This window comes from Apteryx mantelli, chromosome 14 (genome assembly GCF_036417845.1).
Source record: "Apteryx mantelli isolate bAptMan1 chromosome 14, bAptMan1.hap1, whole genome shotgun sequence".
Lineage (NCBI taxonomy): Eukaryota > Metazoa > Chordata > Aves > Apterygiformes > Apterygidae > Apteryx > Apteryx mantelli.
This window is the reverse complement of record NC_089991.1, coordinates 1,813,054-1,833,198: the sequence shown is the minus strand read 5'-3', so window position 1 is coordinate 1,833,198 and position 20,145 is coordinate 1,813,054. Positions and strand designations below refer to the sequence as shown.

Sequence of the window (20,145 nt, the reverse complement as noted above, 5' to 3'; positions counted from 1 at the left end):
TACACGTTCCAACTTTCCAGTTTAATTAGAAAGCTGGATCACCTGTTCATGCGTTCATTCTTTTTATAGTTGAGTGACAACCCAGCCTTTCACGGGGAAAATTATCCCAATATTTGTTAAGTAGGCTGCTGATGCCATTTGCTGTCCGCAGCACTCGGTCTTGTCCCAGCTTGCATCTTTGTGTCTGCTATCACAAGCAGCGTCTTCAGCCTTTAGCCACGTGCTGGAGCTGCCAGGACAGAGCTACCAAGGACATCCGAGGCGGCTGTGTCCTGTCCTTGTCCTCTTCCACCCTGGCGCCTGCTGGTCTAAATCCAGGACTTTGACAGATACCCGACACGTAGTGGATACTGCTAGGTGCTGGTTTAAATGACAAACTTCTCGGATGTTAGCCATATTAAGCAAACTGGAAATTAAGCAAAAAGTTCATAGCAGCCTGGAAGATAGAGGCTGAAGGGTTCAACCTGCTGAGGGAACCGTCTCACGACCTTGGAAACTAGTGCTGCAGACGTAGGCTGCAGGCACACGAAGCGCATGGGCAAGGCGCTGTGGTTTCATGGGTTAGGGCTCGTTAGCTGGTATTACAACCAGCTGTGCACTTGCTTCTAGCCAGCCCGTTAGCGGCAGTCACCTTCGCTGGGATCTGAAGCAGTGCATCCTACCTCCCTGCTCGGGTAAGTAAGAGCGTGCGCCTGGCCTGCGATGGCACCGCAGCTGGTGAACCGTTCGTTACCTGTTACACCTGGGTCGTGTCCACATGCCATTAGCGATATTACGTGTGTTTAGATATATAAAATAAGTCAACCTTGCAAAATGGTCACAGGTATTCACTGGTTCAGGGCCAGCCAGTTGCCTTACCTGTGATGCGATGATGCTGAACCCCCCCAAGATATTCTACTTTTGTGTTTAATTTGGGGGGGGGGGAAGTTGTCTGTGCTGAGCAGATTTTTGCAAGCATTACTTTCTTCTTTCTTTTAATAAAAGTGTTTTAATTCGTATATAGAATAAAAATGTGCCTTTCTGGCTATTGGAGTTAATAAGTGAAAACTGGAAATCGCTGTTGGTAGTCCATCGAGCGCGAGCTGTTCACGCAGTAAAGACGTACCAGGCCGTGCTTCAGCGTGGCCCTCCCGTGGACGCTTCGGTGTAGAAAGGGTGCCAGACGGCTTTCAGCAGCGTTTCAGAGAAAGACGAACTCACCTTTTGACTCGGTGTGGGCATGGTTCCCCCTGCGCCACGCGGGGCCGTTAAGCTTTAAGAAAAAAAACTTGCAGACGAAGATTATTTCTGCAGTTTTTTAGCCGTGTGACGCAGGTTTTCCCCCCCCCCCCCCCCGCCCCGAGAGCTCGGTGCATTGGCTGACGGGGGCTGCGGGCGCAAATGTCGTTATTAGCCCGTTTGCATCCTTTGCGACTCGGGGTGAGGGCGCCCGTACGCGGGCGCTGCCGCTCTCGGAGCAGACGGTGCTGGGGCGGCAGGACGCCCCCGGCCGCGGTCGCTCGGGGACGGAGCGTGGCTTTGGCCGCGCTCCCGCGACGGCGGCGGCCTCGGCGTGGCAACACCCCTCTTCGGAAAGTCGCTTGGCAGGAAAAAATAGATTGCAATGTCTAATTAGTGGACACTGCGGGCCTTGTGTGGACGCTTCAGAAGGTGCAGCGTGCGCCTAAAAAAACCCGGGTTTGTGTACTGTGGTTGCGCCCGCCGCGGTGCAGCGCGCCGGCGGGGCCGGAATCGGCTCCGGCGCTGTGTAAACAGGAAATTCGTTTGTTTTCGCTCTTCAGAAAGTTTTGTAGGAAAACGTTAAAGCCGTCGCGCAGCTGTAGAAGCGCTCCGAGCGGCTCACCTAATAGTCCCGTCGCTCTGAAAAGCTGCATGGAGCCAGCAGATGAGCTGCTGCGATGTTCCTGCCAAATACGTGCTTCTGCGGTTTCCAGGGATTTATTATACAAAAATAAAGGCAAAATAAGTTAGATTAACCATCTTTTCCGATATGAACAGGAGCGCTTTTCACAGCCGGCCCAGAGTTATTATTTCAACACTGTAACGTTGAACTACATTAAGTTACGCATTGCACCTAAATGCCTTTTTTCCCCCCTTACTGTCGAATAAGGAAAGCCAAGCGCTAGCAGGCGGGAGCGCTAGGTTTGGGCATTTGAGCTGCAGCAAATGCTGGTTTTCCCGGATTTTTTTCCGCAGCGCATCCCGCTCGAGGCCAGGGTCCCGGGCGCCCCGCTGCCGCTGCTGCCATCCCAGCGGGGGGATTTGTGCTCTAATCCCCAAAGCAACGCCGGAGCGAAGGGGCGCCGCAGCCTGCTTTCCGCTCCCAGGGCGGTTGGGACGTTTTTGCTGAAGCTGCTCTACTTTAGGAGCAAACATATCCTGTTGCACTCTTGCATATCAAGCTTTATTATTCTGCTGCTATACCAGCACGTTTTATTTACAGCTTCAGCCCAAAGCAGACGGGACAACTGCCCTGCACCTGCCCTGCAGGGATTTACTTAATAAATAAATGCACATAATATATGGCAGCCGTTAGCACGACATACAGCGATGCTGATGCTGCAAGGAGGGATAAGCTGCCTGGGATGGAGAGCTTTGGCTGGTGCTAGCTTAGCTTAATGCAAAGGAGCTATCTGCAAGGATTCCTTGCCAGGCTTCGCTCGGCGGCACGAATAACGGTGCAATCTGAGGTCGGCCGGAGGACGTATCGGAAGCTCTGCACGGGGGAGGCGGGCAGCGGCGTCAGGACGGGGTGAGCCGAGCCAAGCCGCTCCGGGGCGCCCGGCGCTGGGCTCCTCGCCTACTCGGCGGCCACGGGCAGCGGGAGGAAGAGGATGGCCTTCTGGCCGCCGTGCGTCCGCGGCCCCGCTTTGCTGCTGCCGTTCTTCTTGAGTCCCACGAACCAGCTCTTCTCGGCATGCTTCTTGGAGACGTAGGTGTTGTAGTGGTTCTCCTCCAGGCGCTCGAGGAACAAGCACTCGTCGCTCGGCAGCTGCTGGAGAAGAGCCCCGGGAAGGGCGGTGAGGGAGGGAGGGAGGGGAGGGGGGTTGCACAGCCTGGCGGAGACCCCCGGCCCTCGCCGCCCCGCCAGGGCTCCCCTCGACTCACCGAGCCGTAGAGGAGCCCCTTGGTGTCCATGGCCAGGTACCGCCCCGACTCGGTGCTCCGGATGTACACCTCGCCCACGCCTCCCGCGCTGAGCTGCAGCTGAACTGGAAGCCCGAACGGAACAGCGCCAAAAACAAAAATAAGAGGGAAATAAGAGGGGAAAAAAAAAAAAAAGCTGTTGTCAGAGACGTGCCCAAGCTCCTAGGAGAGTTCGCAGGGTATTTTTTTCTGAAGCCCCGCTTATGAGAGCTTGAGAAGCAGCACAGCACCTAGGAGAAACGTCTCCCTGTGCCCTCCCCTTCAAAGGGACCCCGCAGCCGTGTTTTAGGACCCAAAGACCGGGCTTTTCCTTATTTGCCGCCAAAGGAAGGGCAGCCCGCTGGTTAGGGCGCTGGAAGGGGACGCGGGAGCCTGGCGTTTTAATCCTGGCTCTAATTTACAAATTTCTCCTGTGGTTTTGCCAGGACACTTAAGGAGTCGCCTAGGAAAACACAACCCGAGGTGCAGACTGGGGACGCCACCGTCAGCGCCGGTTCTGCTCACTATTGCAGAAACAGAAAATATCTCCCCTATCGCAGGGATTTACGAGCCACGTCCTGTGTTGCTCCGGTTTGGTGGCTGCCGCAATGCGAACGGCCGGATCCAGACGCTAAAGTGAGACCCGAAGCTGCCAGCGGAGGCGGCCGTGCTGCGCAGGGGCTCGCGGCAAGCGTGGGAACAGGCCAGCAGCGGCAGCGGATCATCTCATCCCTGACTTTCAGTGTCTGCGACCTGCGCCGGAACCGAACCAGGAACTTTGGGGCTAAAAAGTAGAGTAAAATGGTTAAAAGCGGGCTCTGGTTCTCGATTAATATGTTTATCAAGAAGGGCTTTGGCGAGGGAAGAGGCGTTTTGCTGGAGGTTGCTGTGCCTGGAGGAGGAGCGCGGCCGCGGGAGGCAGCCGAGGACGAGGGCGGCGGGGGGCTCCCGTGCCTGAACCCGCACGCTTTTTGCAGCTCTCCGCAGCTGTTTTGCCTCCGTGAGCGACGGGGCAAAGCAGAGGAAACACGGCTGGGGAAAGGCGCGTTTCTGGAAACGAGCGGGGGGCTTCGTCCGCGGCGGCCCGGGACGTTCCGGCGAGGTTTGGTCTTGCGCCGCGGTGAAAGCCGGAGGCGCCCGGGCGTTGCGGGAAGGTGCCGGCGACAGCTCTGCACCCCGAGGGCCGAGAATGAGTCGAGCATTTAATTTCTTGTCGGCTGCCCTAGCCGGTTTTGGGGTGGCACCTGGTAAGGCAACCCGAGCTAAAGGGACGACCCGGGGAGGTTCGGGCGGCGGCGCCCTGCGAACGCAAACCCTGCTCTGAGCTGCCTTTCGCTGCAGCAGCAACGACAAGAAAGGTTAAGTCTGGGGGGGGGGGGGGGGGGAAGCACACGTGCACTTGTGGTTGCAAGGGAGAAAAGTGCTTTTCTTAGAAGCTGCGAAGCAAATTTGGCTGCTCGCAACCCCTCTTTCTGACCGGATTCGAGCCCAGTCACATCCCGGTCATGTCCTGGTAACCGTCCAGGCTGCGGTGTGCTCGCCGGCCGGAGAGCGGATTTTCAGGCTGGGGCATCGCGCAGGCGACGTCGCCCCGCTGCACTCGCTGGGCCGTGGGGCTGGTTTCCTCCGGTCGGGCAGAGGGAAAGTGCTTGCAGGGTCTTCAGCGACGTGGGAAGCTACAGGAAAAGACGCGCATGCGTCCTTTCTGGCCGTGCAGGGTAATATTATTAATTTTTTACATTAGTGTTTCCCTGCGTCAGGTGTTCTGCAGCACTTTGCACTGGCAGCGTCGAGCGTGGAAGGAGGAAAACCGCAAAGCGGCGACGAGGGTGGTCTCAGGCGTTCCGCCGGCGCGTTCGGCAGCGATCGGCCTTCGGAAGCGCGCTCCCTCTGCCGCGGAGGGCAGCGGCATCGCACCGAGCTAAGCCGGGTGTCCGGGAAGACCTTTCTCCTACCCATCACTGCTCTGTAGGAGCTCATGAACGCCTGCTCTGAGCAGCCTCACCGAGGTTCCCTAAAGGTCTGTCTGGTGCAGACCAAGGCAGAGTAAACCCCGTGTAGCCTATTTTTCTACCTGCAGCAGAGAAAAGCAATGAGAACAGAGAGCTAAGAGTTAGGAAGAGGGTAGGAAAGACTGTAAGACGGGTGGAAGCTGCAGGAGCACGCGCTATGTGTGAGTCCTAGGGTAAAGAGTCATTTTACACAGGCTTGGAGCTGTTCAGAAGCCCAAAGCCGGGCAGATGCAAGACCAGCTCTAATCACAAATAAAAAAAACAATTAGAAAGAATAGTACAAATGCACGATGAGTCCCTGAGCCCCTCCAAGGGGCGGCTGAATACGGGCACAACGCTCAAATCCCGTGTGATCCCGTGAAAGCGTCGCGGCACCAGGGAGAACTGCAGAACGTCGGTCCTTTCTTAGAAATATGAAGGCTGCTTTTAAAAAAAAAAAAAGGGGGGGGGAAAAAAGAGAAAAGGAAGCTTCGTAGCAGTAATGAGCTTTGCTAAAGGCCTGCAAACAATTTACAGCTGCAAATTCAGCCCCCAGCCAGGGCTCGCTCCCCCCACAGCCGCAGCTGCTGCAGGCCAAAGCCGTGTTTCGGCTGAAGGGTCCCGCCAGCCCCCGAGGAGGCTTTTCTTAAGCCGCTTCTGGGGGAGGAAGGTGCTGCAGGAACGGCGTGGGGCTGCGCGCACGGGCCGGCCGCGCGCAGGAGCTCTGCTCACCCCCAAAGCCCTTGGCACGGCAGAAGCACGTGGAGCATGTCGTAACCGATGCAGAGCGCAGCAAGCCGTCCTTGTTTTCAGAAAAAAAACGTGAGTGGTAAAGTGGCTGTGGGTTTAAAGCCGTAAATCACAAAGCAGCTTGCTTTTGGCTGGTTCTTGCCGCTCTTGGACTTTTGCATCCCGCAGGAATTTATCCTGCCGCTTAAGAGGAAAGGGAATTTCCCGAAGACCAGAGCACACTGCGTGCAAAACGCACGGACAAGATGCGTCCTGCACGCTGGGGAGCCGGGCCCTCCTCCCGCCCCAGCAGACGCCTTCGCGTGCGGAGAAGCACAGCTGCAGCGCGCCGCTGGGAAAGGTCATTCCTGCAGGGAAAGGGCCGTTTCTGCACAATCGCAGCATTGTGCCGAGCCGGCGCGCGGGGAGCGAGCGCCAGGACGCCGCGCAGCTGCAGGCAGCGGCCGCCTGCGCGTGGGACGTGCGGCCCCGGCTAAGCCTTTTCCCCCGGCCGCCGGCTCGGGCGTGAGCTTGCCACGCTGCAATTAGCGCTCGGGGCTTGTCCGGCGCGACCTGCCCGTCTGACCAGGGTTGCTTTAATGACCGGTTTCATATTTAATGCAGCTGCGGACGTGAAACAGCGTGCACAGCGAACCTCTCCGGGACCTGCCTACGTGCCGCCAGCTCGCTTGCTTGCTGCACCGACCTCCCCGAAAGGTCCGAAAGGAGCCACAAATTCCCTGGTTATTCCCCTTTCGGCCGGCGAAGCAGCCGGCGGGGAGCCGCGACCCGAGGCAGGCGCGCTTACTGTGCTGGTCGCTGCGGTCCCTCGTCCCGTCCACCCGGCCGTCGGGGCGTATCCGCAGGAAGTGGCCGCCGTTGCTGCAGTAGAGCAGCTTGGGCTTCTTGTAGTTCCCCGGGGGCAGGTCGAATTTCTCGGTCAGGGCGGCGAAGGTGGTTATCTCCCCTTCTGCCATGGCGCCTTCGAGGCTACGAGAGAGTCAGCAGCTCAGGGCCGCGGCGGCTGCTCCGCTCCGCGCCGCTCCGCGCCGGCCGTTCCCGCGCTCTCCCGGGGCGGCCGTGCCGAGAGGTGCCGCCGGCGCCCGCTCCCTGGTTGCAATCCGGCTGCGGAGACTTTTAATTTTATCGTATTAAAATCCTGTTTTCTTTTTGCTCTCTATTGACGCACGTACTAAAATTATACACCCCCAAAAAAAAAAAAGAAAAAAAAAAAAGGTTTGAGAACCACCCAGCGCCCGCTCGAAACCCACGCGAGGCGGGAAGCTCAGGGCCATAACTCCCTCCGCTATAACGAGCTTGAGGCACGGCCGTGACGCGGTGTTGCAACGTGAACCGCACGCTGGGCAGCAAACGCTCCTTCGTACCCCGGCGCTCTGCGGCTCACCGGCACCTGGTGCAGACCAGAGCAAAATTTAGCTGCTGGGGGAGGCAGCAGGGGGAGAGGAGGCTTTCGCTGCTTGGGCACCGGTTTGGCTGCAATTCAGGTTACCGGTAAGCAGGAGATTTACCCAAACGCTGTGCAATAGCACCTGAAATAAGGCATTGCTGCGTCTAGCTTATATCATACCTGTGCACCCTTGCCGGACGCAGCAAAAATGGTCAAAACTGAAAGCCACGTCTTTGGTTCCTGCCTTTCGTGTGCCAAGTTCCTTAGTACTTATAGAGAAGTGGGTTTATGAATAGAAAAAGACAGGGCATCGTGTAAATCCAGATACAGGAAAGGACTTTAAATGTCATTTCCCCCCCACAGTTATATTATGGGAAATAGTGTATATTCACTGTTTATTTACACTTATATTCGTTATACATTATAAAAACATCTTTTTAGCACTGAGTTGTGCTACTGTTGCATTAGGATGGAGCTAGTATTATTTTGTGTGTGTTGGCACACATGAGAGCGACCTGGGAGATGTTAAGGACTGCAACCCTTTGCAGTAAGATATGTATATATATATATAGAGAGAGAGAGAGAGAGAGAGAGCCCCCCCCAGCTGCCCAGCGCTCCCCGAATCACTCGGCAGGGTACGTAGGCGTCTTTAGTGCTTTACTCAAAATTCATCCGAGACCGCGGCATCACATCATTTACCAGAACTAAAGCTCTTCTGAAACCTTTACCCGAGCGTGAAGGCGCTCCGAAATCTCCAGGGCCGGTGACAGCTGGAAGTGGGAAACAACCCCCCAAAGCCGGGAGCTCAGAGCGCGTCGGCTACAGCCAAAGCGAGCTGCACGCCGGGATGCTGCACTTGTTTACTTGAACGTCGGGACACTCAAGTGCATCCGTGGAAAGCTTTAACAGGACAGCTGTATTGGAAACTTGGGGGTTGTTTGCTCATTTTCATGTTTTTCCTTTAAGGGTTTTTTTTTTTTTTCTTTTTTTTTTGCTGTTTTTAGAAGGTGTTTGGTGCTCGCTGGCTGCCTTTGCCTCCACAAGAGGAGCCGAATGAACACTGTTTTCCACGCGCCTTGTCTCTCCTTGCTAACCACGGTCGCCGTTCCCATACTTTCACGGCCGCGTAGCTGGTACTCCGCACGCGGTGCCGCTCTCGGCCTGGCTGCCAGCCGCTGGGCAAGGACAGGTTGGGTTTTGTGGGAGGGAAAAAGCAAGAGAGAGAACCTGAGCCACGGACAACGTAAAGGCCTGACTTGTTTGGGTAGAAGCCCCCAAAAATGAGTTAGTAGCTCAAAGGGGAGTAGAAAACTATCTGCAAGACGCTAAGCCGAGAGACATCATGCCCCGGCGGATATTTGGTGCTCGTCGAAGCCCGGCTGTGTTCAGGAGCTCACCGCTTTCCTCCCGCCCCGAGCAATGCACTTTTCCGCTTTATTTTAGGTGTTTTCCTGTGCTCCGCTGTTTAAGTAACCGCCCGGTTTGGTGACTTTCTTTCAGATGGGCTGGATTCGCTGTTAGATCCAGATCTGCTGCCTGCTGAGCAAGCGCAGCTCTCCCGCGCCCCGGATTGACGGGCTCAAGGCAGGAACCGCTTGGGAAGAGCATCCCATGGCACGGAAGTCCGCGACCGACAGAAAATAACCTCCTAGCTTTCAGCCTGGGAAGCAAAGGGGAGGAATCGCGGAGTCGCATCCTGCGGGTTAGGGCTGGGGAACAGGAGGAAAAAAAATCGCCACGGAGAGCGAGTCGCCTGATCCCTGCGATCTGGAGTTGGGAGCCGCTGCCCTCGGCTCCGGCGGGTGTTCGGGAGCGTTAGGCTCCGAGGAGCGGAAATTCGCTTACTAAACTAAAAAGGGACTCAGAAAGTCGAGCCGTGAACGTCAGTTTTGCCCAAATCCTGTTAAATCGGGGCCGCTGGAGCCTTATGACATGCAAGTTGCTGAAGGCAACAGGGAGCGGTGAGCCAAGGCGCGGGAGGCGAGGAGCCGTGAAAGGCTGCAAAGTTGGGGTTTGACCCCAAACGCCATCGCGGGCCTTCGACCAGCGGCAGCAGTTTTGCACGTTCAGGAGAGCACAGCCAAGGAGAAGCTCCGTGGGTCCCACCGTGGGGTTTGCAGCCCAGCACGGCGGCGTGGTCACCACCTTCTCCTCCGAGCCCTGCCCTGGTGGGCTTGGAAACCGCCGGGCTGCCGACGGAGGTGAGCCTATCTGCTTCCTTAAATATAAAATACCCAGCCGCTACGCATAAAGAACCAAAAATGCCTCACTTACACGGCTTACAAGAAGCTCCAGGTTTGACTCAAGTACATTAAAATTGTTCTTGGCCCCAGACACAACCCTTTATAAAAAATTGGAACAAAACGCTCTGGATAGCCCGTGTTAAGCACAGCTTCAGCGCAGGTTTGGACGCGTTGGAGAAAAGTGCAGTTAATAGCAGTTATCATCTAGGTCATCACATAAAGAGCAGCCAAAAAAGCTCCAAAAAAGAGGGACACAGCTACACTGGGATTTCTTCAAGGTTTTGTCAGACTTCTCTTAATGAGGTCGGCATCTCCTGAATTAGGCCTAACGAGTTCAGTGGAAGCACTGTAATTGGTTTCACTCTGGAAAGGGCTATTTTCTCCGTTACAGCAGCAACGATGTTTGCACCAGCGTATATAACCCAGCTGCGATCCAGCTCCTTTCCCACTCTGCCTGCAGGCAGCTGGGTAATGCACTCACTTCCCGGGAAGCTTCGATGCTGCGTACGAGACTGGAAAGCAGTTACAGCAGGTAAAATATTTCGGAAGCGTTTAGGCTCTGGCTCTAGGCCATGCACCGTGCGTCCCGATGATTCCTCACGTGCCCTACGCTTACCCCACGGGAGCAACAGCTACCGCTTTGGGGAACTGCGGTGGCGAGGAAAAGACCCGAGAGCTGTCTGAGCATGCGGAGCAGAAATCCCTTGGATAAACAGGAATTGTATTCATCGTAAGGCCTGAAGATCCACTGCGTGGGGTGGATTTCCTCACCCAGGAGACAAGGGTCAGGCTGGGTGCAGGCAGGGCTGGAGACCAGCCAGGCGTTTCCCGATACGCAGGCTGCTTTATGCACCGCACCAAGGCGACAGTGCCGTCTGCAGCTATCGTCATCGCGTCCCGCCTACGAGGGTGTCTCGTGTGTCTGTCTGTCTGCAACCTGTGTCCGGGCCATGTGCCACCTCTGCGGCACCTTTGCGTGTCAGTGCCGGCAGAATAGCCAAGGATCTGCTTGATTTCTGCCTTAAATATCCTTAAGAAAATCAGCTCACGCAGTTGGACAAGTCTCTCTTTTTCTTCTCTTTGCTTGGAAAATACAAGCCTTTCCCAGGTGTGCCACTCTCTTGGTGCTGCGTGTCCTGGGAAAGGCTGTCCCTCGGCCTGCTGGAGCCGGGGACACCCGGCTGGGAATGCTGCTTGCTCTGGGACAGGTTTCCCTCCGGAGGAACCGGCCCAACTCTCCTTGTTCCGCTTATTGCTGGCTCAGGCTGCTGCTGCTGGCTGAGACCTTTGCTCCTGGGTCAATCCCCTTAACTCTGCCCGCGGTGGATTTACCAGCGTGTCCTCAGTGCCGGGAAAGCTCTCCGGAGCTTCAGGGAAGGGAGCGAACCTGCCCAGGGCAGGCAAAACCCGCAGCTGCGCTTGACAGCAGGGCCAGGGGCCCGTGATGCCAGGGACCGGGCAGCCTCTTAGAGGGGGTTAATACCCGCTTAGGGAAAGCATACGGTCAATACGTACCGGGTAATTCTGTGCATAGGGGCAGAAAGCGCTGGGTTCTTTCTAACAAGGTTAATGGTAAGCTACTGACTTTATCTCTAGCAAGAGGATTAGCCGCTTAATGAAACGCTCCTCAATCGGGTTCCACCCTGCGTAAGTGGAAATTGTGGCACAAAGCGTGACCAAAACTGCAGGAATTAAATTAGCTAATGCCTATAGTCATCATCTCCTTCTCTCTACCAGGACCTGGGAACACAGTCGTTCCCGTTCGATCGCATGAGATTTCCTTGGGTAAAGCAGAAAGGAGTGTGGATATAAAACTTTTAGCGATTTGCTGAATGGTGGAAAGGGCAACCGAGCTCCCGGCTGAAAAAAGGCTGGTGACCAGCAGTCAGGAGCATCACGATAAAGTGACATCAAGGAAAAAATTGCATTCGGTTGCAGGTGGATGGTGAAGGGCGATTCCCGGTTACTAACTGGGGCGGGAGTTTAGCGGGTCCGTTTCCTCGTGGCCCCTTAGAGGCAGCGCTGAGGAGCAAGCGACGGCCCCAGGGAAGGGTGCGCAGGCGCAAGGATAACCCCAGAGCTCTGGCGGCCTTTCCCGGCCCCTCTTCGCGGGGCAGGAACAGGGTCGCGGGCCGGATCCTGCCCGCTTTATGCCCTCCCAGCCCCGTTTTAGCTGAACGCTTTGTCTCAAAGCCGCGATTTCTCTTCCGAGCCGGAGTGGTCGGCGCCGCATCTCGGCAAGCTGCCAGCGCCCGCAGGGAGACGGGGAAGGGGAAGGCGATGCTCTGCTCCCCCCCCCGTTCTCTGCGTTGTGGCCCCGCGCTTCGCCGGGGGTCCGGCCCCACGGGACCACCTGGGCTGCCGCCAGCCCCTGCGGCCCCGCATCCCGCGGCCCCGGGCTGCAATCGCCGCTCCCAACGCCAGCCAGACGTCGGGGCCCTCCCGTACGGAAAGAACGCCCTGGACGGGGAGTCGGAAAAGCTGCTTTGCCGGTTAAGGATGTAGTGGAAGATATATTGCCTTGGGGGGGGGGGGTGGGGGGGTTGGACACCTTTGGGCTTTGCAGCTCGGGATGACGAAACTGCTGGACTCTTGCAAGGAGCCTGTGGGTGGGCGGCTGCTGCTCTCCTGCCCGCTCCCCTCCTGGTAGGAGAAAGGCTGTTTTTGAGGCAGTCGTTTACAGCACTTAGTGGCACAGGCTGGTCTGTCCAGGTGCTGGCAACGCACGTGGTGCCGGGAGCTCCAGCTCGTCCCCGCTGCCTGGAGGACGGGCCCAAGCGAAGGGCTACGGGTTCGGGTCCGGGCGCTGCGCTAACGTACACTGTCTTCTTACTCGCCGTGGTTTACAACGAGCCCTTCAGAGCTTATAACTGCAGCCGGCGCGTGCCCGGCCGGCGCAGTCGCGCTGCAGGGGTGACGGTGGTGCCGCTCGCTGCGCGCCCTGGGCAGCCGCCGGCTGAGCGCGGGGCCGCCGGCCGGCTCCTGGCGTTGGGCTTCGGCACGTTTTGCTTTCCTGCCCCTCGGTTCCTCGGGCGGGAAATCACAAGCCACGTTATATGCTGTCAAAAGCAATGGGTCGTCGCCACTGAAAGCATCCGCCGCTGGCACGGGAAAGGCCGCAGGGCAGGTCGGGCGCTCGGTTCCCGCGTGCGGCACAGGGCCGCAACGCCCCAGCAGCCCCGAGCCGGGATGCTTCCGGCATCCCGTTTCGCTGCTCCGTTTATAGGCGCTTTTCCCCGGACGGTTTGTCTCCCTTTGCTCTGCCTCGCTTTGGGTGCAGGTACGGAGGATGCAGGCATGTGTCCGCTTGCAGGACAGCTCTGCCGGCAAAGCCGGGCTGACGCCCCGGTACCCGCCTCCGCCCCGAGCAAAGCCTCTGGACCGCGGCCGTGTTTCGGATACGCTCCGCTCGCCTGCCCTGCTGCCGCCCTGGACCCTCGCCAGGCTCCAGCAGCTCAGATCCGAAATCCCGGTGCATCATTGCTAATAGGGCATGCGGCTGAAATGGGAGTGAAAACTGCAAATAGGGACTTTCCCGCGGTGTCGGATGAAGCTCTTCCTCCAGCCGGGCCTCTGAAGAGCAGCCAGCCTTAATTAGGGCTTGGCTCAGGCTCAGGGGCTGGGTTAGAGTCTGGGTTCGGGCTCGGTGCGCCGTCCTTCCCCAAAGGAGCAGAGGGTGCTTGCTGCAGTGTCGCAGCGAAACCCCGCGCTCGGCGTCGCGGTTAGCCGTCGGCAGGCGCATCGTCGCTCGGGCATCGAGCTTCCCCCCGCGGAGTCGCAGCCTCAGCTGTTCCAAACAAAAATCACTTGGTTTCTGGCTTCACCGTAAGCTCAGCATTGATTTACTGCCCTGAAAATGCACAGGGAGTTAATTACACTCCCTCTAAAATATTTGTCCAAGGAATATACAGCTTGTCACGCTCAGTTCTAAGAGAAACTGGCTGGAAGGATCCTGCTGCTCCGCGTCTGCATTTAAATGTAGTGTCTAATAGCTGCGGACTCTAACCCTGCTTTAGCTCCCGGCCGCTTGAGTGAAGCGCTTGAGCTGCGTTTTCCCATGCGCGCTGTTGCCCAACACCAATTTAACGCAAGCCTAAGTTACTGTGTATCAGGAAAATCCTCCAACAAATGATAACTTTCGTATCCGCCCGGTTTGCGGGCTGCAGAAGGAGCCCTGCAGGGTGGCACCGCAGCGCACGAGGGCCTCCGGGGGCGTTTCGGGGCAAGATGCTGTTCTCCCGCGGGAGCAGGGAAGCTGGAAGCTGAATCGTGATGAAACCCCAAGCAGTTAACAGCGGGTAACTAGCTGGGGGGTGAACTGGTGCGAGGAGCTGCGACCCTCCGTGTCCCGGTGTCTCTGGAGCAAGACCAGCTCCTCGACTCCTACGACCTTGTGAGTGGGGAAATAACCAAACCGAGCCGAACCGACCGAAAGGAAGCGACGGGGTCGCAGCTCCTGGGCGCAGCCGGCTCCCGTGAACGCCGACGTCCGTGTCCTGCCTGGGGATCCCAGCTTTTCACAACACCCTTCGGCAAGGTGTTGGGAAAGGGGAAGGGAAGGGGGAGACAGGACCGGTTTCACTTAAAATATTGAAAAGTATTTGACATTATGTCCAAGACTTGACCTAAAATCAAAACTTAAATATAGAGAGAGATGGAAACGCTAGTGGAAAATGTAGTCATCCGAGTGATATTCTTGTGTATCGGATCAATATGCCCGGCGAGGACGTGCAGCTATTGCAGCCAGCCGGACAAATGCCTCCTCCGGAAAAAACACGGGCGTCCGTGCCAGGCAGGAGGGGTTTTGGGACGGCGGGGCCGCGGCGCCGCGGGCGAGGTGCGGAGGGGATGCGGAGGGCGGTCGGACGCCCGGCACCGAGCTCCAGCAACCGGGATGACGCTGGGGCTCTGCGGCGCGTGCCGACAGCCGGCTTTCGGCTGCGGGGCCGGGATTTGCCGGGGATGAGGATCCCCCCTCCGGCACGCTGGGCATGGGCGGCAAGCGCGGGAAACAACTAGCTCCGGGCTCCGGCTCCTTCCCCGTGACCCGCAGGGCACCTCCAGCCTGGAGGGGGGCGACTTCCCGAAGCGGGTCGGGCGCCCGACGCGCCGGATGTGGGACGTGGGACGGCCGAGGCTGACGCCCAGGCTTCTACCCTTAAAGTACAAATTAAAATAAAAGTCGGAGGTGGGGACGAGCTTTTTAAGCCCAGGAAAGCGGTGAGTCATGTCTGAGCCGCGCGTCTAGACTGCTGCGGGCAAACCGCGAGCGCCCGGGGGAAGAGGCAGCGAGGACGGTGGCACACGAGAAACGAGCCCAAAGCGGCCAAATCCGGGGCTGGCGCAGTGCCCGCGCTGTCCCCATCCCTGTCCCGGCTCTGTCCCTGCCTGCCGGGCGCAAGCAGGACCTGCCACCGTTCCCCCGGGGAGGCTTTGCCCAGAAAACTGGCTCTTGCTTCCTGGGATTTTTTTAGCCAGATTAAAAATTGCAATTTCTGACTTGGTTTGATCTGAAATTCCCTGAAAGGGTTAGTAACCCCCAGCCTCCGGGGAGGAGGCCGAGCTAACAGAGATGGGGAGGGATTGCTGGCGCGGAGCCGCAGGAGCCGCGTCGTGGGAATCTTTTCCCATCCTCGTTGTGCCGCTCCCGAGCCCGGCTCCCGCCGCAGCGACCCGCATCCGCGGTGCAATGAGCCGCACGCGCAGCGGGCAAAACCTCGGCATCTGCTTTCGCTCGCCAACAACAGCATTAAAATAAGAGACGCTGATGTTGGAAGCGCAGCAAAAATAGTAACTGATATTGCAGAGAAATACCGTGTCAGGCGTTTTTGTTATTTAACAAAGGGAGGAACTAAGGGAGGATTATCGCATTTGCTGGGGCCGCGCGGCGTGCTGGGGCAGCGATGCCATGACAAAGCGAGAGCGCCTGTCTCTTCTGCTGCATCGCTTCCGAAATTGCTGCTGCAGAGAGGCTTCTATTGCGAGTTGTTTAAAAAAAAACCCCAAACCCAACAACAACAGCAACAAACCTCAGCCAGGCCTCTGGCTCAAACACTAACTCTTTGCATGCACTTTCAAAAAATTAATATAAGATTTCTAAAAATGCCCTAATAATGAATTTTTGCAAAACAGACTGATGCATCAGTACCCGGAGTCGTCCGTGCCGCAGCACTTGCAAGGGCCGGGCCCCTAGGCTGTACGCTCCCGTTCAAGGGATATCCGCTAAAAGACTTTTTTGGTGCGAGCAGCCGGAGGACGGGGCAGCTGGGCAGAGGCGAGGTCTGCAGCCGGCCCGCGGCTCCCTGGCCCCCGGTTTGCCTGGTGGGCTGCCGGGAGGGAGCCGGCGCCCGGGGAAGCAGATGCCTCCTCTTGTCCCGTCTGAGCTCCTGGGAGTTTGGGGGATGAAATTAAGGCTCGTTAAGGGGGGGGGGGCTTGATGCCCCGGCCGGAGGTGCTCGGCGTTACGGCAGCCGCCTCGCTGCAGGGAGCCGCGGCCGGGAGCAAGGTGCTGCCGGGCAGCACGTCGCAGCCGAGCAGGCTAAATTAAGGCGGCGGCTGCCGTGTAATTACCCCAAACCGGCGTTTAAGGAGCGCGGGGCAGGGCCGGCACCCCGCTCCCGCGGAGGCCGTCCTGGGAGGCGGGAGCGTCGCGGCCGCGGCTCCCTGCCCCGCGGGGCCGGGGATGCCGCTCCGGGGGAGCTCGCCCTCCGGCTTCCCCCGCGCCAGCCGCACGGGCGGGAGAGCACAGCCGCTTCGCGCCGGCAGCTGCTGCTCCTCGTGCCGCGGTCATGCCGGCTCTGCCCGTCGCGCATCCCGCCGGAGCACGACCGCCCAGCACCCCCAAATCCCGGCAAGTGCAAAGTGCCCCGGGGGGGGGGGGGAATGGCCAGCACTCACCAGCACCAGGAGACACGGGTGGGAAACAAACTCCCGGGATCCCTTCCCAGCGGGTCCGCGGCTGCCGGCCGGGCCGGGGCCGCCCCACCGTGGCGGAGCCGGCACTGCTGCCCCCGGCAGTTACTGCGCCATGGAAATAAAACTCGCTGGTTGCTTCCCTGCTGCCGAGTTGCAGCTCGCTTTCCGTAATCCGCGCCCCAAAGCTTTCCTTCCCTTTCCTTTCCTGCTGCGACGCGTGCGTTGGGGGTGGAAGCGTGCAAGGGCTCCCAAAACCCCTCTGCGCGCCGCCTCCCGCCGGCCGTCGCCCGGGCAGGCAGGGACCTGTTGGGAAACGCACGGGCGCGCTGCGGTTTGGCTGGGCTCCTGCGCCGATCCAGGAGCCCGATCCAGTGCCGGCACGATGGAAACCACCAAGAGGCAAGGGATTTCTGCAGGAAAGGGGGAGCAGCGCTGCCAAAGCCGCCCGGAGCCTCTCCTTGCCACGGCACCTGCCGCCCCGGCGCCAAGAGCGTTGTGAACCCGGAGGGGCGGAAAATCCCAGCTCGGCGTTCCCGCCGCGCCGGCTCCCTTCGTTCCCCTGCGACGCAGCCGCAGGCAGCGCGGCCCGGCCCTGGGCTGCCGATGTCCCCTTGCCCCAAACCTGCTGCCGGGCAGCGACTCAGAGCAGCTCGCGGCACCGCGGCGCGCTCCGAGAGCGGGAAACGCTCCCGCGGGAGCCCCGGCGCCAGTCCTGGCCTTGCCAGTCGCTGCGCGGCTCCGCACGAGTCACCTGCTCTGCGTCACGGCTCTTCCGTGCCGAAAACACCCGCCGGGGTTATCGAGGAAAGAAAAGCTCCTTTGTAAGTGCTAAGCGGGGTTTTTTTTTAAATCGTTGACTTGGCTTCAAAAGAGCAAACAAACGCTGGAGAAGGCGCTTTCGGTCCGCTGCAGCCGCAGGACGGAGAAGAGGGGACCGAAATAACGCTGCCGCGGCCGTTGCCGCCCCGGGCCGCGTGCTTGGCCCTAATGCCGCCTTACACCCCAGTCTGGAGCTGCCAGCTGCCACCTAAGCCGGCCCGAGATGCCAAATGCCAAAGGAAACGCTGCCGGCTCGGCTGCTGCCGGGAGGGCAGCGGGCAGCAGGTAGGTGCCGGGCGGGATGGGGTGCCTGGCGCTGCCCCCGCGCCGTTTCTTCCCCCCCTTCCCGAACGGCTGAGCTCGCACACGCATTTTAGCAAAAACAGGGTAACTGGAACACAGGGGGGAAGGAGCTGGAGAGCACGGCCTGGTCCCCGGAGCAAACGCAGCGCCGGGCAGTGCCCCCGCGGGGGACAGAAGTCGCCCCGGGGCGCCAGGGCAGGGAGCTGGGACCCCGCGCCGGCGGCTCCCGTTCGGCGCATCCCGTTCCGCGCGGGCGGGCAGGATCGGCGCTGCCTGGCCCAGCCCTCGTCTTGGAAAACACGTGCGGAGGCCAGTCCTGAGCATCCCTTCCCAGGGTCTCCGGAGCAGCCGGCAGCGCACGCGGGGACCGAGGAGGAGGGCAGGCGGCGCGGCTGGCTGGGAGCCGCCGGCAGCTCCGCGGCCGGGATGAAGCCAAAGGCCCCGGCCGGGGGAGGAGGTCGGAGCCCGGCCGGGGGCGCGGGAGGGAAGCGTATCCCAGGGGCTGGGGTGGAGCTGGGAAGCGGAGTTTAGCCAGAGGTCTTGCTGAGCTCTGGCTTTGGCCTGAGAGCAGGGGCCCCACCGCCGAGCCAGGATGCGCCGTGCATGGCGCCACGCGTGCTCCGACGGCGCTGGCCGGGCTCGCTGGCAAGGAACGTGGCGCTGTGCCGCCCCGGCGCCCCGAGCATCCGCCTGCCCCCGGAGCCCGGGGCGCATCCGACCCTCTTGGTGCAGAGCTTTCCGCGGGGCTCACGCGCTCTCTGGCGGGATCGCCCGAGGCGACGGGGCTCCGAGACGTCCCCCCAATCCCCTTTCCCTCGCTTCCAGCCTGTCTCATCCCATCGCTGCTGTTACTCCGTGCTGTTACCTCCCTCGTCCCCCCTTTGGGAAGCGGCGTTGGCTCGGAGGCGCCGAGCACAGCGCCGGCCGGCGGCGGGTCCCGCGGGGCGCGGGGGCTGGCTAGGGGCGCTCGCTGCTGGCGCAACCCGAATTTGCAAAGTCCTACGTGAGTTAAAAATGATGAAGATTTTCAGTAGTACCCGGGCTTCTGGCTAGAGCAGGTTTAAGGAGCTTTTTTTATTTTTTATTTTTAGAAAGCAAACACTTTTTTCCATCAGAAATGAACCATTTTATAGCAATGTGTCATTTAAACAAATTTCCTGTTTGGGAAAAAAGTTCCAAAATGGTCCAAATACTGTGTTTTGCAATTTAAAATGTTCTGTGTATTCCGATTCCAGTTCAGTCTTTTGTCAAAAGCTTTATGTTAATCTGCAGTAATTTAAAAATTACTAATTGAAATGAAACAGCCTTTCTTTGAATCCTTATTTTCTCCCTGGACACGGCAGTCTAGACACATTTGCAAAGTTTGGGGGTTTTGGCCAAGTCAGGTAGGGAAATATTTCCGGCATCCTAACGTTGTCTTTGGAGGAAAGCGCTCCCTGCTTTTCCAGAGGCCCTGCAGGCAGGGAGGCTGCGTCTCCCGTCCGCAGCCCGGCTCGGGGGGGGGCGGATGCGCTGCGGGAATGCAAAGCGCCGCGGGAAAGGATGCTCCGCGCCGCGCTGCCCTGGGACACGGCTCGGGCACCTGCGTCTCGCAGCCCCGGGGGATGCCGCGGTCCAGGAATTGCAGCGTCTCCCCCCGAAACGCGCGTCCCTCCCCCCCCCCCCGGCTCCCCCCGCACGCGCAGACCGAAGCCGGGGCGCTGGCCGCGACCCGGGCGACTCACCCACCGCGGGGTCCTGCGGGAGCGGAGCTGCGCGCGGCGGCGCCCGGGCTGCTCTTCGCTCCGCGGAGGGCAGGGAAGCCCCCGGCGCTGCTGCTGGTGCTGGTGCTGGCGCTGGTGCTGGTGCTGCGGCGGGGCAGCGCGCAGGGACGGGGGTCCGCAGGGCCGCGCGCTGCCTCCCTCGGCGCCGCGGGGCCTGGAAGCAGACGGGGAAGGTCACCGCGGGCGGCTGCGGCTGCGGCTGCGGCTGCGGCTGCGGCTGCGGCTGCGGCTCGGCGGGCAGCGCGGCGTTGCGGCAGGGCGGCTGGCCGGAGCGCCGGCCGGAGCGCTGGCCCCAGCCCAGCGCCTCCTGTTTGTGTTGAGCCTCCCATTGCCAAGGAAACGGGGGATTGCGGTGAAGCAGGAGCGGGGGGGGGGGGAAAAGCTGGAGGAAAAGCAGCGTTTCTTTTGCTTTCTTTTCTCGTTCCCACCGCTGTGGTCCGTGCCCTTCTGTGAAACCCCTGGCTGCCTTAGTGCCCTCCCGGGCAAGGCGGGAGCCCCTAACCGTCATCACGCTCCCGATTCACCTGCCCCTGGGCTGAAAGGCCGAGCAGGCGGGATGCAGATGAATCCCGAGTGTGCAGGATGCGGATGAACCCTGAGCACACGGGATGTGGGATGCCCAGACAAATGCCAAGCGTGCGGGATGTGGGTGAACCCCGAGTGCGCAGGATGCAGATGAACCCCGAGCGCATGGGATGCAGGATGCCCAGACAAATGCCAAGGACGTGGGATGAAGATGAACCCCGAGCACATGGGATGCGGGATGCCCAGACAAATGCCGAGTGCGCAGGATGCAGATGAACCCCGAGTGCACGGGATGCAGGATGCCCAGACAAATGCCAAGGATG

At 59.6% G+C, this 20,145-nt stretch overlaps 1 protein-coding gene across 3 annotated transcripts; it reads right to left on the bottom strand.

The window, feature by feature from the left end:
* Positions 1–1,918: 1,918 nt before the first annotated feature.
* FGF1 (fibroblast growth factor 1) lies at positions 1,919–19,504 on the bottom strand. Of its 3 annotated transcripts, none has more exons than XM_067304924.1 (4): positions 19,259–19,504; positions 6,655–6,836; positions 3,109–3,212; positions 1,919–2,995 (listed from the first exon to the last, which is right to left on the bottom strand). In XM_067304924.1, exons 2-4 carry the CDS (start codon positions 6,821–6,823, stop codon positions 2,801–2,803), a joined length of 468 nt encoding a protein of 155 aa, XP_067161025.1. In that variant the 5' UTR covers positions 6,824–6,836; positions 19,259–19,504; the 3' UTR covers positions 1,919–2,800. The 3 variants fall into 3 exon arrangements, with proteins under 3 accessions (XP_067161025.1, XP_067161027.1, XP_067161026.1); XM_067304926.1 differs by having other exon boundaries at positions 1,919–2,992; XM_067304925.1 differs by having other exon boundaries at positions 19,263–19,504.
* Positions 19,505–20,145: the final 641 nt, after the last annotated feature.